This window comes from Sorex araneus, chromosome 5 (assembly GCF_027595985.1).
Source record: "Sorex araneus isolate mSorAra2 chromosome 5, mSorAra2.pri, whole genome shotgun sequence".
In the NCBI taxonomy this organism is placed as follows: domain Eukaryota; kingdom Metazoa; phylum Chordata; class Mammalia; order Eulipotyphla; family Soricidae; genus Sorex; species Sorex araneus.
In genome coordinates, this window is record NC_073306.1 from 181007577 (window position 1) to 181025862 (window position 18286).

The 18286-nt window shown below is 41.4% G+C and overlaps 1 protein-coding gene across 1 annotated transcript in view; it reads right to left on the bottom strand.

The window, feature by feature from the left end:
• Positions 1–18286, bottom strand: part of SCFD2 (sec1 family domain containing 2) — a 147956-nt gene that overhangs the window by 110087 nt on the left and 19583 nt on the right. The window contains exon 3 of the mRNA XM_055139993.1: positions 7810–7937. Within this exon, the coding sequence (XP_054995968.1) occupies positions 7810–7937 (128 nt within the window). The remainder of the gene's footprint in view (positions 1–7809; positions 7938–18286) is intronic.

The following is an 18286-nucleotide window of genomic DNA, read 5'->3' on the forward strand; positions in this document are numbered from 1 at the left end:
CGATTGGAGGCTCTTTCAGGGTCAAGGGAATGAAAACTGTTATTGTGACTGTATTAGGCATATTGTGTATGCCACGGGGAGCTTGCCAGGCTCTTCCGTGTGGGCAGGATACTCTCGGTAGCCTGCCCTGAGTTTGATCACCAGCACCTCATATGGCTCCATAAGCACCACCAGGAGTGATCCTTGAGTGCAGAGCCAGGAAGGTAAACAGAAGACTTCCAAAAATAAATAAAAGTGTATTCCCCAGGGCCCAGGCAAAGGGGAGAAAGCACAAGCGGTTTGATTAGAGAAAATTTGGCCAACAGAGCTGTTGTGTAGACACCGAAAGGATAAAGTGAAAATTCCCAGGTATCTTGGCTGTAGCCCCTGTCAGAAGCAGCTACCACGCAATGGTGGACGAAAAAAAGCGCGAGGATGGAATTATTAAAACTTTGAAACTCTAACTTCTGACCGTGAGTGCCATGCAGCTGGCTCGGAGAGGGTGTCAGGAAGCTGGTTCATTAAAGCTTAGGGACTGGACCCAGCTCCTCCGGGCCTCGATGGGATGAGGAAGAAGTGTGTGGGTGGCCCACAGGCAGAAGGGAAATCCACAGGAAGCAAACAGAAGGCAAACTGCCCTGGCCCCCTCTGGCCCAGCCGCCTCCCTGCAGCACCTCTCCAGGGACGGCAGAGTCGCCGGGAACAAGACACAGGCTGCGAGTCACTGAGTAGATGGGCAGCTGGCTCACAATCCTAGGAAAAAACCCTAACCTTGCAGTGTGTTATTTTTCCTCGGTTGTGAAAAAAAAAGTGAGAGTAAACAGGCTATTGAATTGGCAAGCTTATTTGGAAGAATAAATGAAACATACTGTGTCAAACTTCTAATATGAGACCTGAAATAAAGTAGCTCTTCAAAGTAATTTTCTTTCTCCACCCCCCAACTGCTGGTAATAGTGAATAAGCGAAGATAAGGATCTGTGTGAGTTAAGAATCAGTAATGCATGTAGGTCCTATAAGACATCTAAATTTTATTTTATTTTATTTATTAATTTATTTTACTTTTTGGGTCACAACCGGCGATGCTCAGGGGTTACTCCTGGCTCTGCACTCAGGAATTACTCCTGGCGGTGCTCGGGGGACCATATGGGATGCTGGGAATCAAACCTGGGTCGGCCGCGTGTAAGGCAAATGCCCTACCCACTATGCTATTGCTCCAGCCCAAGGCACCTAAATTTTATTATCTTTTTAAAATTACCGTATCTCATATGGCATAGGGTTTACTGGGTGTTTAACATGTGTTTCGAAGCATCGCTGAAAATATTTCAAAATTTATTGAGACAGATGTTACTGGTGCCCGCTCAAGCAAATTGATGAACAACAGGATGACAGTGATGACAGTGAGAGTGACAGTGATTTATTTCAACATTTATCTCAAAATCACATATGTCTGTGTGCAGGTATATTCCCCATAATTCCAGACAAAATTCTCCCTAGTGAAAGCAGAAGATAGAAATGTGATCAAACATGTGATCACAGCTATTATCCAAGACCAAACAAGTACCAATGATACAAGATAGCATGTGTACAATAGTGTTGAAAAAGATATCATCATATATCTTTTGATCATCTGTATGTCTTCTTGGAGAAAGTTTCTATTGATCTCTCCCTCTATTTTTTGATAGGGTTAGTTGCTTCTTCTTTCTTGAAAGTCCTACCAGTATGTGATATCCTGGATATCAACCCTTTATCAGATGAGTGGTAGGCAAAAATTTTCTCCCAGTTTGGGTGCATCTTTTTATTTTGGTCATTATTTCCTTTGTAGTACAGAAGCTTCTTAGTTTGATGTAGTTGTTTATCCTTACTTTCATTTGCACTGAATCACTGAAGATGTCTCTAAACTCAATCATAAAGTGTTCTACCTATATTTTCCTCAATATAGGTAATTAATGAATTAGCTATAATTGTCTTATAGATAATGATTTCTCTTTGATGATGTAGATAGCATTATATATATAGACATGCCTATCAGTACATATTGACAGGTTACACTACTACACAAACACATAAGTAAGAAGGATGAAACCATGGTTGTTGCATTTTTGACAGCCTCTATAAAGATCTAAAAAGTGAATTCTTGATGCTGTGACATACAGAAATAGAGAAAAGCATTAAACCATATTTAAGAATAAAATATAAATTCCAAGTGATGGGAGTTGAAGAGCTTCTAGGTTGGTGACCACAAAGATGCAGGGGAGGAGCTGGAGCAATAGCACAGCGGGTAGGGCATTTGCCTTGCACCCCGATTCAACTTCCAACATCCCATATGGTCCCCCAAGCACTGCCAGCAGTAATTCCTGAGTACATGAGCCAGGAGTAACCCCTGTGCATCACCGGGTGTGACCCCAAAAGGAAAAAAAGATGTAGTGGAGTGATAACACAGCGGGTAGGGCGTTTGCCTTGCACTCAGCCAACCCAGGTTCAAATCCCAGCATCCCATATGGTCCCCTGCGCACCGCCAGGGGTGATGCCTGAGTGCATGAGCCAGGAATGACCCCTGTGCATTGCTAGGTGTGACTCAAAAAGAAAAAAAAAAAAGATGTAGAGGGAAAGGTTTTGCTAGGACTGGGTCCTCTCCCTGTACCCTGGCCGATGTCAGAGATTTTCAGGTCCGCAGGTGTGCAGCAGACTGAAAACTGCTGCCTGCTGTGTCTTTTCATCTGGATATTCCTGAGTTATATCTTTTATCATAAACTGGTGGTCTAGTAAAAAAGCAAGTTTCCTTGGTTCTGTAAGCTGCTTGAGTCGAATAACCCAACTTAAGAAGAGGCTTGTGGGATCCTCTGATTTACATGCACATGGTCAGAAGAACAAAGAACAAAATGGGCATCATGGGGTGGAGTGATAACATAATGCTTGCCTTGCATGTGCCAATCTGAGTTCGATGCATGGCATCCCAAATGATCCCCTGAGCCTGCCAGGGGTAATTCTTCAATGCAGAGCCAAAAGTAAGTCCTGAGCATTGCTGGGTGTGACGCGAAAACCAAGAAACATAAACAAAAAAACAACCTGGGCTTCAATTGACCCTTGAACTTTGAATACATGGGGAAAATTCCCACCACTTTCTATCCCAAATTGGAATTGGGTACAGAACCTCTTAAGACTAGAAGATAAGGGGGCTGGAGAGATAGCACAGCAGCGGGCAGGGCGTTTGCCTTGCATTCGGCTGAACTGGGTTTGATTCCCAGCATTCCATATGGTCACCCAAGCACCACCAGGAGTTATTCCTGAGTGTATGAGCCAGGAGTAATCCCTGTGCATCACTGGGTGTGACCCAAAAAGAAAAAAAAAACACTAGAAGATAAACGAGCAGAAAGAATGAATGAGTAGACTTCCTAGAAAGGAAAGAATGGTCATCTGACTCGATTTGCTTGCTTCAATTACACTGCCATCAAAGGACCATCTTATCAAAGGACTGTCCTATGTAGACTTTCCCATAAAAAGAATATAATCAAAACATACCAATTCCAGAAGCTTCCATAACCTTTGGCAGTCATAATCTCCTTCCTACTCAGAGCTTTCTCTTTTCTTTTAAATTCCCCATTTCCTCCACTTTTATGAATAAAGAAGTTGAAGTTTAGCTAATCAGTGGCAGAACCAAGATTCACATCCAGGTGTAACTGACTTAATACTCCAGCACATTAAAAGGGAACTTAGGAACTGGAGTGACAGCACAGCGGGTAGGGCAGTTGCCATGCACGCAGCCTACCCGGGTTTGATTCCCAGCATCCCATATGGTTCCCTGAGCACAGCCAGGAGTAATTCCTGAGTGTATGAGCCAGGAGTAACCCTGTGCATCGCCAGGTATGACCCAAAAACGCAAAAAAAAAAAAAAAAAAAAAAAAAAAAAAGAGAGAGAGAGAACTTAAAGTCATAGAACACTTAGGCGCACAAGATAGTGGCAGCAGCATCTTGGTCAACACTGCCAGTGAAGAAGTAGAGGACTGTCCCTGGCAAGCACATGTATGAGCACTGCTACAACCCAGTGAGCACTCAACCATCATGACTATGTGCCTTGACTGGAAGTGGAGGCCCTGGTGATCTCATGTGCAAGCACCCAAACAAAGAGAGATCAAGATTCAGTTTGCACGACCTGTGCTGAGCACCACAGTCAGGTGTTTGTGAACCCCTGACATCGTAACAATGAAGAACGGAACAAGAGTAGGGGAGGTGGGCAAATGGGGGACAGGAGGGGCAGTGGGGGAAAAAAGGAGAACAAAAAGAAAAGGACTAATAAAAAATACCTCTATATTTAATCATCTAGGAGACTTTTCAGTGAAAAAAAAAAAAGTTGGGAGCTAGAAATTAACACACAAGAAAAGAAAGAAACAGAGACATCAAGCATAGAAGACTTTTCGTAGAAGACAACAAGCACAGAAGAAATCGGGAGCTGCAAAGGAAAGGTCAGCAGCACTGAGATGCGGTTTTGCTTCAGCTCTGTACTCAGGGATCACAGCCGACAGTGCTCAGAGGACCATGTGTGGTGCTGGAGAACAGAGCCCGGGATGGATGCCTGTGAGGCCATGTGCCTTACCCGCCGCACTATCTCTCCGACCGGCCTGAGCTCTAATAGCATCTCTCTGCGGAGCACGCACCTTCTGCAGAGAGCTACAGGACAAACCCCCAGCGTGCCCCCAACCACAGCCCGGCACAGAGAGACTATCTTTGTAAAACATCGGCGTGAGAAGGGCACTGTCTCTTCACCTCAATAAGTAGACATTTTGGATCCAAACCAGCAAGTCTCACTTTCGGTGTACTTTTTTCATTATGAAAGCCAGTAAGAAAAAATATAATTCAGTTCACAATGCCCCAGAAATCACTTTTGGAGCACATCTATTTTGCTAATTGACAATTTGATAACAAGGCCTCTGAGAGATGACGTGTGTTTATATATGAAGTGATAACAAGACATTTTTCTTTGTTTTAGAAAGAAAACTTTTTTTCTTTAAGAGAGTGATGTTTATTTCTCCTAGCGCTCTTAATGTTTTAATATGACCTGAGCTTATATTGAAAATTTTTATATTTAGGATCCAAGAATTCCATGTCAGTGAATTTAATTTAATAAGCGAATCCCCAATACAGAATTAACATTTCATTTAATGCCTAAGAAAATACGAGAAGCCTCTTTCACAGTCAGAAAAATTTATATCCAGGGTTTCAAAAATGGTAAATATTTTGAAGCACAAGCATTTAGCCATGTGAGATTCCAAAGCATGATTTTCTTATTTGATAAGTAGTTTTCAAATACCATTGCTTTACTCTGTTTAAGTTTCCGCTCTTTTCCTTACTGACCATATATATATTTGTCTATAGAAATGAGACACATTAGAAATTTGGACAGCGGTAGGAAGCAGAATGGGCAGCCATACCAGTTATCTGAATCAAGTTTGGCACATGAATAGAATGATTCAATCTTTTTTGGTCCATCGTACAACGAAAGTTTGAAAAGAGTTGCCTTTTTCTTTCCTTTATTTTTTTCGTTCCCTTCTCTTCTCTCCTCCATGTCTGGCATTTTCCTCATCCCCTGACCCCTACGTCTGGTGTTTTAGGATAAAGCAAACCATTTTATCTCAGGAAATTTTTTGGTTGACAGAAAACTCAAACATTGAAGCTTGAATTACTTATGGGATTACCCTTTTGTAAAAAAAAAAAAATTCTGGCTATGATTATTTTTAAAAAGATACAACCCTCTAGAAAAGTAAAGTGTGTTGGTCTTTCAAGAGTCCTTCATTAAGCAATAAAAACTGAGTTATGATCTGTGATAGCATCATAAGTTTCAATCACTGAGACATAATATAAATCAACCTTATCACAAAGACTCTTTGTGCATTCCTACGTTCCTTGATTCACAATATGAATTAGTCCTTGTTTCAGCACACATACTCATGGATAAGGACCACTACAGGCTAAACAGGCTTGTTATTAATGGGTCTCTGGGACTGGGAAAGCGAGGGTAAAAAAAAAAAAAGGAAAGCAAAAGAGAGGGGAAGAAGGAGAGAAGAGTGGGAGAGGAAGAGGGAAAGATGGAAAAGGAGAAAAAAGGGAGAAACTAGAATAAATAGTCAAATGCCAGGATGGTCTCAACATAACAATTTTATTTTCCCTCTAAAATTACACAGAGGACTCTCAGCATCTATTGTGTGATACGAGATTTTATAAATAAAGAACATTATTCTATAGCATACGAATGTGTGGACTTCAAGTCAGATCCTACCCCTCAATGAGACATATGGCAATTTAATTTTTCTCTACTCCAACTTTCTAATCAATAGCAGCTCAGAGAAATCCTGTGAAGATTAAATTTTACCACAAGCATGGCTGAAGAACTTGAGTATTCAGTAAATATAGTCATTTTAACTTTTCTTTTGCTTTTTTGGCTTTGGGGCCATACTAAGGCTTACTCCTAGCTCTGCATGCAGGACTCCCTCCTGGCAGAGTTCAGAGACTCAGGGACTTAGGCAGTGCCAAACAGGGACGGGTCATATGTAAGACAAGTGACCTTATCGCTCATACACTCTTTCTGGTCCTATTTTCACTTTTGATTTATTTTGTGTTGTTCTGGGGTCTACCACCAAGCAATGCTCAGGGGTTACTACTGGTCTGGTGCTCAGGGCTCAGTCCTGGCAGTGCTCCAGGGAACACATGGGGTGCTGGGGATTGAACTGGGGTCAACTTGAACATAATACAAATACCTTACTTGCTTACTATCTCTCCAGCCCAAACCACAATTTTTTTTGTTCATTTTGGGGGGTCATACCCCGCAGTGCTCAGGTTTTACTTGTGGCTCTATGCTCAGGGATCATTCCTGGTAGGGCCCAGGGGTCATATGTGGTGACAAGGATTGAATTTGGTTCTGCCATATGCAAGGCAAGTGACCTACCTGCTGTATTACCACTCTGGCCTTCACTTTTCTTATCATCCTCATACTCCTTAGAAGTCTCATACATATCAACTCGCACATAAAGTTACGAGTTTTTAAAAATATTGTGACCCTGTAGCATTTTTCCTCCTAGATTCATCCACGTTTACTTCTGAAACTTTGTTCTATTCTAATAACTTTATTTTTGTACTCATGAGTAATCAGTAACGTGGGCTAGGAATTTCAGCAAGAAAAACACTCTTACCCAGTAAACTATAAATATTTATTGAATTACTAAAAGTTGGTTGTAAGAAATCAACATAATCCTCACTACTACTATTACCACTGTCATTTTATTAAATCTCAAGATGCCACACTAGGTGGCAAACTGATACTGCAGGGAAAGTGGGTGGGGTGGCATATGGTTACAGGGAATCAATCCTGGGGCCTTGTACATCTCAGGCCCCTAACCCTAACCCCGCGCATCGCTAAAGTGGAACAGAACAGAATAAAGGGGAAGCGGTCCAGACCAAATTGTGACAGTTTAAAATCAACTAAAGAAATGAAGACAATTATTTCCTGTAAGCAAAGGCATCCCTAGAGTTCTCAATATTTTGCTTGTCTGCAGTGCCAGGGATCGAACGTGGGGCCTTACACAAGTAAGCCAAGTGCTCAGCCGCTGAGCTTCATTCCCAGTACGTGTTCCCAAGATTAAGTCTCAGGAAAAGGTTATTGCCAACTCCAGATGGCAGTGTATGCACATTTTCCCCATTGTTCCGTGACCTGAGCACCTTTCTTAGGGGTTAAATATGCCGCCTTGAAAACATGCTGGCCACGTGGGCTCTCTACACACAGGACAGGCTGGCATCAACCTCCTCTAAGCCTGCGTGCGTCCTGGGGAAGGCCCCGCTTACCCATGCTCATTTTGATGGGCAGGTTCTCCCTGCTGGCTGCCTCCACTAGGTGTCTCCGGACTTCCATCACTGCCTCTTTGTGCTTGGTGTTCAGCAAGGCGTCCCACAGAGCTCGGGCTGCTGTGTCACTGCAGGAAAGCCACAAAAGAAGAACTTCAGAATGCATTCTCACTGCAAAGGGAGTGAAAGCAAAACAAAATCAGGTAGTCTTTCTGACTATGAGTCTTTAAGAATTAGGATTAAATAAAGAATGGCTAATCCATTTGCATGGGCACCAATTGATGAGAAAAACAAGCCCCCGAAAAGCGGGAGGGAGAGAAAAGCTATACTGAGAAGCAAAATAAATAAATAAATAAATAAATAAAAAGATGTAGCACTCTTGAAGAATTCATATTGGGAAAGTATTTCAGAGTAGAATTCAATATTGCTAGAGTTAAATATGTGCTGCGTCCAAAACAAATGTATGTTCAAAAATAAGCTGTGATTAATAAGCGTATCGATTTGAGAAAATATGTCTGTGAAACATAAAGCAATCTACAGTGAAAATCAAAAATTTACTCGATAAACTTCTTAATGAATGGTTTTCCTACTGAATGAAAACTCAGACATTGGGCAAAACAACCAGAGCCTTAAGTAGCTGAAGCACTCTGGGCCTTGGGATGGAAAGCTGGCACTCCGTGAAGCTTTTACAGTTATCTGTTGATAAGGGCAGAAGCGCTGCATTATGCAGAGTGTCATCTGACCTCATTTCTCTATCGGTCCTCTGTCTCACAAAAAACACACTGTCCATGTTATAAATGACGACAGTGTGCCTTCCGGAAGATCTCTGCATGTAGCCAAGTATACACATTTGTAGTAATGTTGTAAAAGCTGTGTATAAAGAGACAAAGATGACTTCTGTCTCTTTGAAAGGCCCTTTCCCTCCACTTAAACATTACTAATGTCTACAGTTGACAATCATTGGAAAATCCACACATTTTAAAGCTCAGTTTTAAAAGTTATCTCTAACAGGATCTTAATTTATTTTTAAAGTTATACCAATAGGTATGTCATTCAAGTTTGAATCTGATTCGGGATATTTGACTGATGTACTTCAGCAGTGAATTTAACGCCTGGCACATAATATCATTAAATTATAGCTGGTTTGGGGCTGGAGTGATAGCACAGTGGGTAGGGCGTTTGCCTTGCACTCGGCTGACCCGGGTGCAATTCCCAGCATCCTATATGGTCCCCTGAGCACCGCCAGGGGATAATTCCTGAGTGCAGAGCCAGAAGTGACCCTTGTGCATCGCCGAGTGTGACTCAAAAAGAAAAAGTATATATATATATAGCTGTTTTCCCACATTCACTTTTTATGAATGAATTAACATCATTGTTCAAAATATTCCGTGTTTGATCTGACCAAAATGGTCATCTTTGTAACTATTTCTAATATTCTCTGTTTAAGTGAGTAGGTAAACTTCTTCTGTTTGTTTTTATGTACACAAAGCAGTGCTCAGGGCTTAATCCTGGCTCTGTATACACTCAGGAGTCACTGCTGGCAGGCTCGAGGCACCATATGTGGTACTGGGATCGAACGGGCAGGTGGTATGCAAGGCAAGCACCCCACCTGCTGTTCTGTCAGTCTGGCCCCCATAGGTAAACTTAAGCTCTATGCCCTATGCTCGGACGTTGGGATATAGATTTAAAAAACAAAAACAAACAAATAAAAAACAAACAACAAAGCACAGCTCTTAATGACAAAGTCTGAAAGAGACAAACTGTTTCCCAAAAGTGCAGTAAAAGGCATGACCAATGTTCACTTAGTTTTCTCTGACTTTTCAAAAGTAAAATAAGAAACCCTACAATAGGTTACTTAGTTACTATAAAAGGTTGGAGTTTTTCTTACAAAGAGTTATAAGCAATGATTTCTGTGCCAGCTTCTTATCTCATCAATTTAGGTATATTGAAAGCTTATCAACTACAAACAACAGGATGCTTTAAAAATACAACTGCTACTTTTATGAGTTTAAAGCCTATAAACATTTCCAGACAAACCTATAAAGTGGGTGGCCAAGTTTGGGGGGTAGAAGTGAACATTAAAGGTAATAGAAAATTAAGCATCTTTGTATCTATAGCAGGACACTACCTAGTCCAACACAAATAGATGAAAATGTATTTCTACTTTTGAAGTCTTCTAAGGAAAATGTTATAATATGCTTAATAAAAACACAACAGCTTCAAACAAATCAAACTGCTATTAGGTCATATTTATACCTAATCTAAACCCTTTGTGCTCTACTATAAACCTACTTCATCTTGTGTAGTCTTTTCCCTTAAATTCAGGAACAGCTGGACCACATCTTTGTAACGCAAGCCCACACAAATGCACTTTTTATTTTAGTTTTTTTCAAAGAAAAGGAAGATTTGTTTAAGGTAGATTAAATATGATATTAAATTTACTTTAAAATACCATCACTACATTCAGAATGTATAAAAACAACTTCTCTCATTTTATCCTCATCTTATGAACTTAAGCCATTATCACTGTCTGAATTCCTTTTTTCCCACCCCCATCACTGTCTGAATTTTTAAAAGCCTTAGATAGTCAACTAACTTTCTTAAACACACCCAGGTAGGTGTCTGAGCCCAATAATCATTCAATTTTACCATGCAAAGTTTCAAAAAAAGTTAATATAGGAGGATAGAGAGATAGTACAGCAAGTAGGGTGCTTGTGGCTGACCCGAGTTCAGTCCCCAGTACCTCAGATGGTGCTCTGAGCCCCATCAAAAGTGATCCCTGAGCAGCGCAAAGCCAGGAAGAAGTCCTGAGCACAGCCAGGTGTGGCCCCATAAGAAAATAACTCAGTAAAATGGGAATTATTTTCAACTTTTCATGCTAACTTTCCTGTCTAATCCTTCATACATCCCCTGTTTTCCCTTTCAGGTCACACCTGGAGCAAGGAAAGTGGAGCTATATCTGCATGAACTCAGAAAGCAGGTGTCACCCAGTCCAGACAGAACCATTCTGCGTTTGAAATGATCTCATACTGTGATCCTAGTTAGTAACTATTGGTTATTGGCAAGTGACTTTGCCATGCGATGTCAATCATTTTCCAACTATATTCAGCTTTCTTTAAATGTATTTCTCTCCAAGATGACTTCTGAATTTCTAATCATACTGCAAAAATATCATTTACCTCCCTGAAAAGGCAAAAGAAATGAAGCCAGGCCGGAGTGATCGTCCAGCAGGGAGTTTCCCTTGCACGCAGCTGACCCAGATTGGATCCCTGGCATCCCATATGGTCCCCTGAGCATCTCCAGGAGTAATTTGTGAGTGAAGAGCTAAGAGTAACCCCTGAGCATTGCCGGGAGTGACTCAAAAAAGCAAAAACAAAGAAAAGAACAAAGAAAAAAAAAGAAAGAAATGAAGCCTAACTTTCCCAAAAGAATAATTTCTAATTTAGCTGCTATATGCTGGGAGGGTGGGGGAAGATAGCTTCTAACTATTTACCATAGTTAATACTGAGACAAAATGAAGCCACTAGACTTTGTTACCATTGAGTCAGGATTTAAAGCTTGGGGCCCAACTCACAGTGCCACCAGGCTACTTCAATGATCCTGAGAAATCCATTCATCTTTCTCAGTGTTTGAATCCCCGTATGGTTCAAACACAGTGGTACTGTTTTCATTTATTGAGAACTTCTTGAGGCAATATGACTATATCATCCCATTGACGAGTAATGCTTCCAGACAAGCTCACAGCCCTAATTCATATGTGACAGAGTAGATTCTGAAAGAGCTGAATCCTTCATACATCAGTTTGCCCTGGATTGGGGCAGGAAGATGAGAGAGAGAGATCATTTTATTACATATACAATGGAAAATCAGATGGGCCGACACATAATGCGATTTAGAGATGACCGCTGGACTAGAGCTCTTACTGACTGGATTCCCCGGGATAGCCTGCTAGAATTTGCCCCCCCCCCTTTTTTTTTTGAGTCTCAAGAGATTTCTGTATACAGGAAGATAGGTTCCTTTCAATTAATTGCTGGATCTTTTTTTTCTCCTTTTTGGGTCACACCCAGCGATGCACAGGGGTTATTCCTGGCTCATGCACTCAGGAATTACTCCTGGCAGTGCTCAGGGGACCATATAGGATGCTGGGAATCGAATCCAGGTCGGCTGCGTGCAAGGCAAACACCCTACCCAGTGTGCTATCGCTCCAGCCCCATCTGGCTCTTTTTTTCACCAGAATTACTCAACTGTGAGCAAAACCTTAGAAATTGCCTTGGTTTGGCATGTATGAAATGTCAAATGCAGTGTGCAAGAAGCTCACAGGAATTATTCATCACCAAATGAAATAAAAAGAGGACAGGGTTACTTTGTAAAGGGTAGCTGAGTGCTGAATCATGAGCTACTTCAATCAGGTGGAAAGTGGGCCCTAAGAGACCCAGAGGGAACCGTGAATGTACCCCATTCTCTCCAGACTAAACTCAGAGAAAGGACTGCTTCAGGGCATGCACGGGAAGGGAAGCTGACTCACAGGATTTGCAATAAATCACAGGACTTCAATGGAAATACAATGATAACTAAAAAAAAAAAAAACAACCAAACATTATTAACTAATTTTAAACAGAGCCAACTGACTCAGTTTTTTACAGCAGGAAATAATGGCTCCCATCCGTGAGCTGTGAAGGTAGATTTGTTAATTAAATGATTCACAGAAGTTCCAATAAGCATCTTGACTACTTTTAAAAACAATGACCTCATCCTTAACAAAAATTAGCCATGAACCATCTCAATAGAAGTGAAAACAGCTAACAGGACACTACTGAAATAGGCTGTTGGCATTGGAAAGGAAAGTGGTGCGTTGCCCATTCTTTCTTGCAAATATAAGCATTTTCCAAGGGTTGGGCTCTCTGGGGTGTTGTTCCCACAGCTGTGGGTGGCCTCCAGGACCCCCACTGTCCCCATGGTGTTAGCAACTGTGCAGAAAACCAGCGCTGAGCCTGGCTCTGTGCTCAGGGCCATAGTTGGTGATGCTTGAAAGACCGCATCTAGAAAGGTTTTTTGTTGTTGTTGCTTTGTTTTTTGGGTCACACCTGGCGATGCACAAGGATCACTCCTGGCTCTACACTCAGGAATTACTCCTGGCAGTGCTCAGGGGAACATATGGGATGCTGGAAATGGAACCCGGGTCGGTCGCCCTACCCGCTGTGCTATAGCTCCAGCACCTCTAGGAAGGTTTTTAAAACAAGTTCTAGTCTTTACCCAGAGGTCAATGAAGAGTCACTAAAGGATTTTACCAGGGGGAAGCTATAATTAGACTTACTATTTCTTTTTTTTTTTGCTTTTTATTGGTGTGGGGGGGGTCACACCTGGCAATGCACACAGGGGTTACTCCTGGCTCTGCACTCAGGAATCACTCCTGGCGATGCTCAGGGGACCATATGGAATGCTGGGAATCGAACCCAGGTTGGCCATGTGCAAGGCAAACGCCCTACCCGCCATGCTATAGCTCCAGCCCCTAGACTTACTATTTCTTGTACTGTAGCACTGCACTGTCACAGCACTGTCGTCCCGTTGCTCATCGATTTGCTCGAGCGGGCACCAGTAATGTCTCCATTGTGAGACTTGTTGTTACTGTTTTTGGCATATCGAATACGCCACAGGGAGCTTGTCAGGCTCTGCCCTGTGGGCGGGATACTCTCAGTAACTTGCCAGGCTCTCCAAGAGAGACGGAGGAATTGAACCTGGGTCAGCCGCCTGCAAGGCAAATACCCTACCCACTGTGCTATCGTTCCAGTCCATGTTTAAAGTATACAGTCAAGAATTCTGACTCAAGTTATAAGTTCAAATATTCATTTTATTTTTACTTTAATGACTCAATATATTTTTAACTTTTTATTTTTTAATGAATCACTGTGAGGTACAGTTATAGACTTACAAACTTTTGTGCTTATGTTTCAGTCATACAATGATCGAGTACCCACCCCTCCACCAGTGCCCATTCTCTACCACCAATGTTCCCCGTATCCCTCCCATCCCCTGCCCCACCACTCTGTGGCAGGCACATTCCCTTTTACTCTCTCTCTCCTAACCTTGTGGTCTGCAATGCAACACCTCCCCTCATTACCTCCACTGTCATATTAAAGCTACCTTTCATTGTATCAATTCCAGCTGCAAAATTCATTTTAAGGGGGAAAATCTGACTAGGTTCAAAACTGATAAGTACCTGAAAGGCGAGAATCTACTGATATCACACTTGCTAAACTTGCTTTAAACTCAGACCTACTATTCCTAAAATGGACTATAGTCTAAGCTGTTTGAATCACCTGTTTTTTTTGTTTTTTTTTTTTTTCGTTTTTGGGTCACACCCGGCGATGCACAGGGGTTACTCCTGGATCTTCACTCAGGAATTACCCCTGGCGGTGCTCAGGGGACCATATGGGATGCTGGGATTAGAACCCGGGTCGGCCGCGTGCAAGGCAAACGCCCTACCCGCTGTGCTATCGCTCCAGCCCCAGAATCACCTGTTTTGAGCAGCAATAGGCACAAAACAAAGTATCAGAAAAGATGACCAATCTCTGATGTGAAACTACTTCACTATATGTAACTGAATTAACGAAGCATCTTCTATAAATGGCTGCTCGGATTAGGTACTAGGAGTCTTTTAGGACTGGAGAGAAAATATAGGGGCTATTATCTCTCCAAGCAGCCTACCCAGGTAAGAATCCCAGCCCCACCTATATCCCCCAGGCACCGACAGGGGTCACACTTGAGCAAAGAGCCAGGAATAGCCCTTGAGCACCTTTGGTCTAAACCCTTCTCCAAAAACCTCTTACAGAAATCCAGACCTAGGGTCAGATTCTCAAGGTTCAGATCCTGGTTCTGTTTAGCTACATAAGCCTGGGGAAACTATTTTCCTTCTTCTATAGCTTAGATTTTCCTTAGTGTTCAATGGGAGTAACAACACTACCATATTTCACATGGTTGCTCTGAGAGTAAAATGAATGGTGCTAAGTGTTATATGCCAAAATCAGTAACAATGCTGGGCCTCTTTCCCCTGACCCTGAAAGAGCCTCCAATGCGGCATCGTTGGGAAGGACGAGTAAAGAGAGGCTTCTAAAATCTCAGGGCTAGGACAAATGGAGACGTTACTGAGACCGCTCGAGAAATTCGATCATCAACAGGATGATGATGATGATGATGATGATGATGATGATGATGATGATGAAATAAGTGTTGGCAATCATAATTTTGAAAATTAACCATTTTTACAAACTCACACACTTTTACTCCACTCAATTACTTAATGATAGCAGTCAGTATTGGTCAGGCACTGTTTCTGGCAGTTGGGATATACAAGTAAATTAAATAACTCTGCCTTATGGAACTTACATTTCAGTGAAGTGAAATAAGACAATGAATGGTAGTAGCCACAACCCATTAAGCAAATTATCTGAGCATATCTTGAACATGAGTGGGCAAGATTTTTTTATAAAAGGCAAAATTGTAAATACTTTCAAGTTCTGCAGGGCACTGTCTATAACAACTATTTTAATTTAGCTGTTACAGAACAAAAGTAGCCATACAAATATAGTTGTATTTCAATAAAGCTTTATTTGTGACAGAAGAAAAAATATGTATAAAGAGGCAGGGTGGGGTGGGGGGGTAGAGTGGGAGTGGTGAGAGGGATACTGGCATCATTGGTGGAGGTCAATGGGCACTGGTGGAGGGATGGGTAATCACTGTATGAGTGAAATGCAAACACAAAAATTTGTAAGTTTGTAACTGTACATCACAGTGATTCTCTAATAATAAAAATAAAAGTTCCCATGGAACCATGAGCTGGCAAGGATCAAACCCAGGGCCTCACACATGCCAGGTATGTGTTCTAACACACAAACTATGTCCCTGGTCCCTAAAAAAGTTTTGTTTTGTTTTGTTTTTTGCTTTTTGGGTCACTCCTGGCTCTGCACTCAGGAACTACTCCCCTGGCGGTGCTCAGGGGACCATACGGGATGCTGGGAATCAAACCCGGGTCAGCCGCATGCAAGGCAAATGCCCTACCCACTGTAAAAAGCTTTTAATAGTACCAAACTGTGTGTACTTAATCCACTATCCATTTCTTTCTCTTCATCATTTTCTTTTCCTACCTATCTTCTCCTCCTTCTCTTTCTTCTTTCTCATTCTTTTTCTTCTTTTTCTTCTTTAGGCTTTACAATGTTCAAAAGATTAAGAAAATTACTTTTAATTGACAGTGAATGAAGTTTTATTTAAAATAAATACTGTAGTGATCATTTCTTCATACAATATGATACTTCATTTGGCACTGCAGTGGGCTCACAAAACCTCTTCAGAAATGAATCAGATGGTACAAGAGTACAATATGCAATGGGTAGGGCACTTGGCTTGCATGTGGTCGACACAGGTTAAGTCCACAGCATCCTGTATGGTTGCCCTAGTACTACCAGTAGTAATTCCTAAGTTTAGAGCCAAGAGTAACCTCTGAGCATCACCAGGGTCCCAAAACCAATAAGTAAATAAAATAAAAATGGATCAGAGGCTCAAAGGCTATAGTGCATGCTTTGCATGCAGGAGTTCAGGTTCAACTCCTAGCAGTCAACCATCCCCTAAGCACACATGTTGTAAAAACAAACAACAACAATATCAAAAATAATGGAATATATGCCAAAGAGATGCTCAATAGGCAGACACACAAGCTTGGCATGTGCCAGCCCCAGGTTCTGTTGTCAGCACCACATGGTCCCCTGAGCACCATCAGGTATGACCCCCAAATAGCTAAGTAAAAAAATAAAGGACTATAACATAGAAATCATTTATTACCATCAAATAAAATAATTGAGCTAACATCTCAGTCCAAATATACATTCTATGTGTATTCCCTACTCATTAATGATACCATAACCAATATATTTATAATTTCCTACTGGCAAATAGTAAAGCAAATATTATACATTTCTAATGTATAATACTGGTTAACTGAAATATGAAGATTTTTTGATCACTAATACTGTAAGATTATTTAAAAAACAAACATACATTCTCTGAATGCACATTCTTCTGTCTCTAAGAATTTTGTGTTCTAAGAATTGTCTCTAAGAATTTGGTGTTCCTGAAGATAACTTCCATGGCCCACACCAAAAGCTAGCACTTACAATGCTGGTGAACTCTACTCTAGGCTACATTATATTTGTGTGTTTTGGCTTGAATTCAAGACACAAAGAGTTAAGGAGCAGTGTTTCGTGTGTCAAGGAACTCTAAGATAAAAAAAAAAAAGTGACAGTTTTATAGTGGCTCTTAGAAGCAGTCGTATCTGGTCAATTTTCCCTTTCTGTCACTCTACTCCATGGAGAAGGGTGATTTTGAAATCAGCGTAACCTATTATTTTGTGCAGGATGTACAGTGACTCCAGAAACGAACGTGCTTTATGAGAAACTCTACCCCATCTTTATTTTAAGCACTGATGCGCCTATGATATACATACACACATTTGTATGAAGTTTCATAGATTCTAAACTGAGAAAAATTTGACTTTTATGAGTCTTCTTTCTTTATTGGTTTTGTTGGGAATTTTGTCCAAAGTTTGTTTATGTTTCTCCTATTATTTACCATCTTAACTCCCAGGTCTTTTATAGGTATTTTTGTACCAGCTCCCTTGGTAGCTTAGAAGAGTGTTAAAATCTAACAGAAATACAACTCTGAGGAAAGAAGTATATAATAGTCTTTTCTATGAGAGTGGTTTAGGGTTCACAATCTATTTAGAGAATAGGAAACTACATTACTTTGAGGTTGCATGTGTACAGTGAGAACAATGTTTGCTTAAAACAAAGGCGGGGTAGAGTTTCTCATAAAGCAAAATTATTCCATGTAAAGTGTCTTCACTATTTCAGGACAAAGACATCACGGTATGTTTTGTGCATTATAACCTGAGAAACTCAACTAACAAAAAGACAGGAGTTCTATGTTGTTTACTTTACTCAAACATCTAGAAAACAATTTCCCAAGATATAAGAAACAGTGAAAGAATTGCCAGGTTTCCTTCTGGAGGTTTTTGTTTTTTTTTTTTAATACCCTGCAGTGCTGAGGGGCGATTCCTGCTTATGTGGTCAGGAGTGACCCCTGGAAGTGCTGGGGGACCACAAGCTGTGACAGGGATTCAAACTTGGGTCAGCCGTATATAAGACCAAGTGCCTTATCTCTGGCCCCTTCCTTCTAAGTGTCTGCCTCCAAATGACCCCATTGGGAGACAGGAGCTCACAGTAAATACTCAAGACAAGGGGGTCCCAAACATGCGTGCAGACCCTCTCCAGGACTGAAGAGCACAGTGAGGAAGAACCAGAGCACTTAGCACTCACTGAGAGCCCTGCACAGAGACTGGCCCAGGGCTGTAAAATATACATGTGTTCTTTTTCTTTTTTTTGCTTTTTTCTTTTTGGGTCACACCCGGCGATGCTCAGGGGTTACTCCC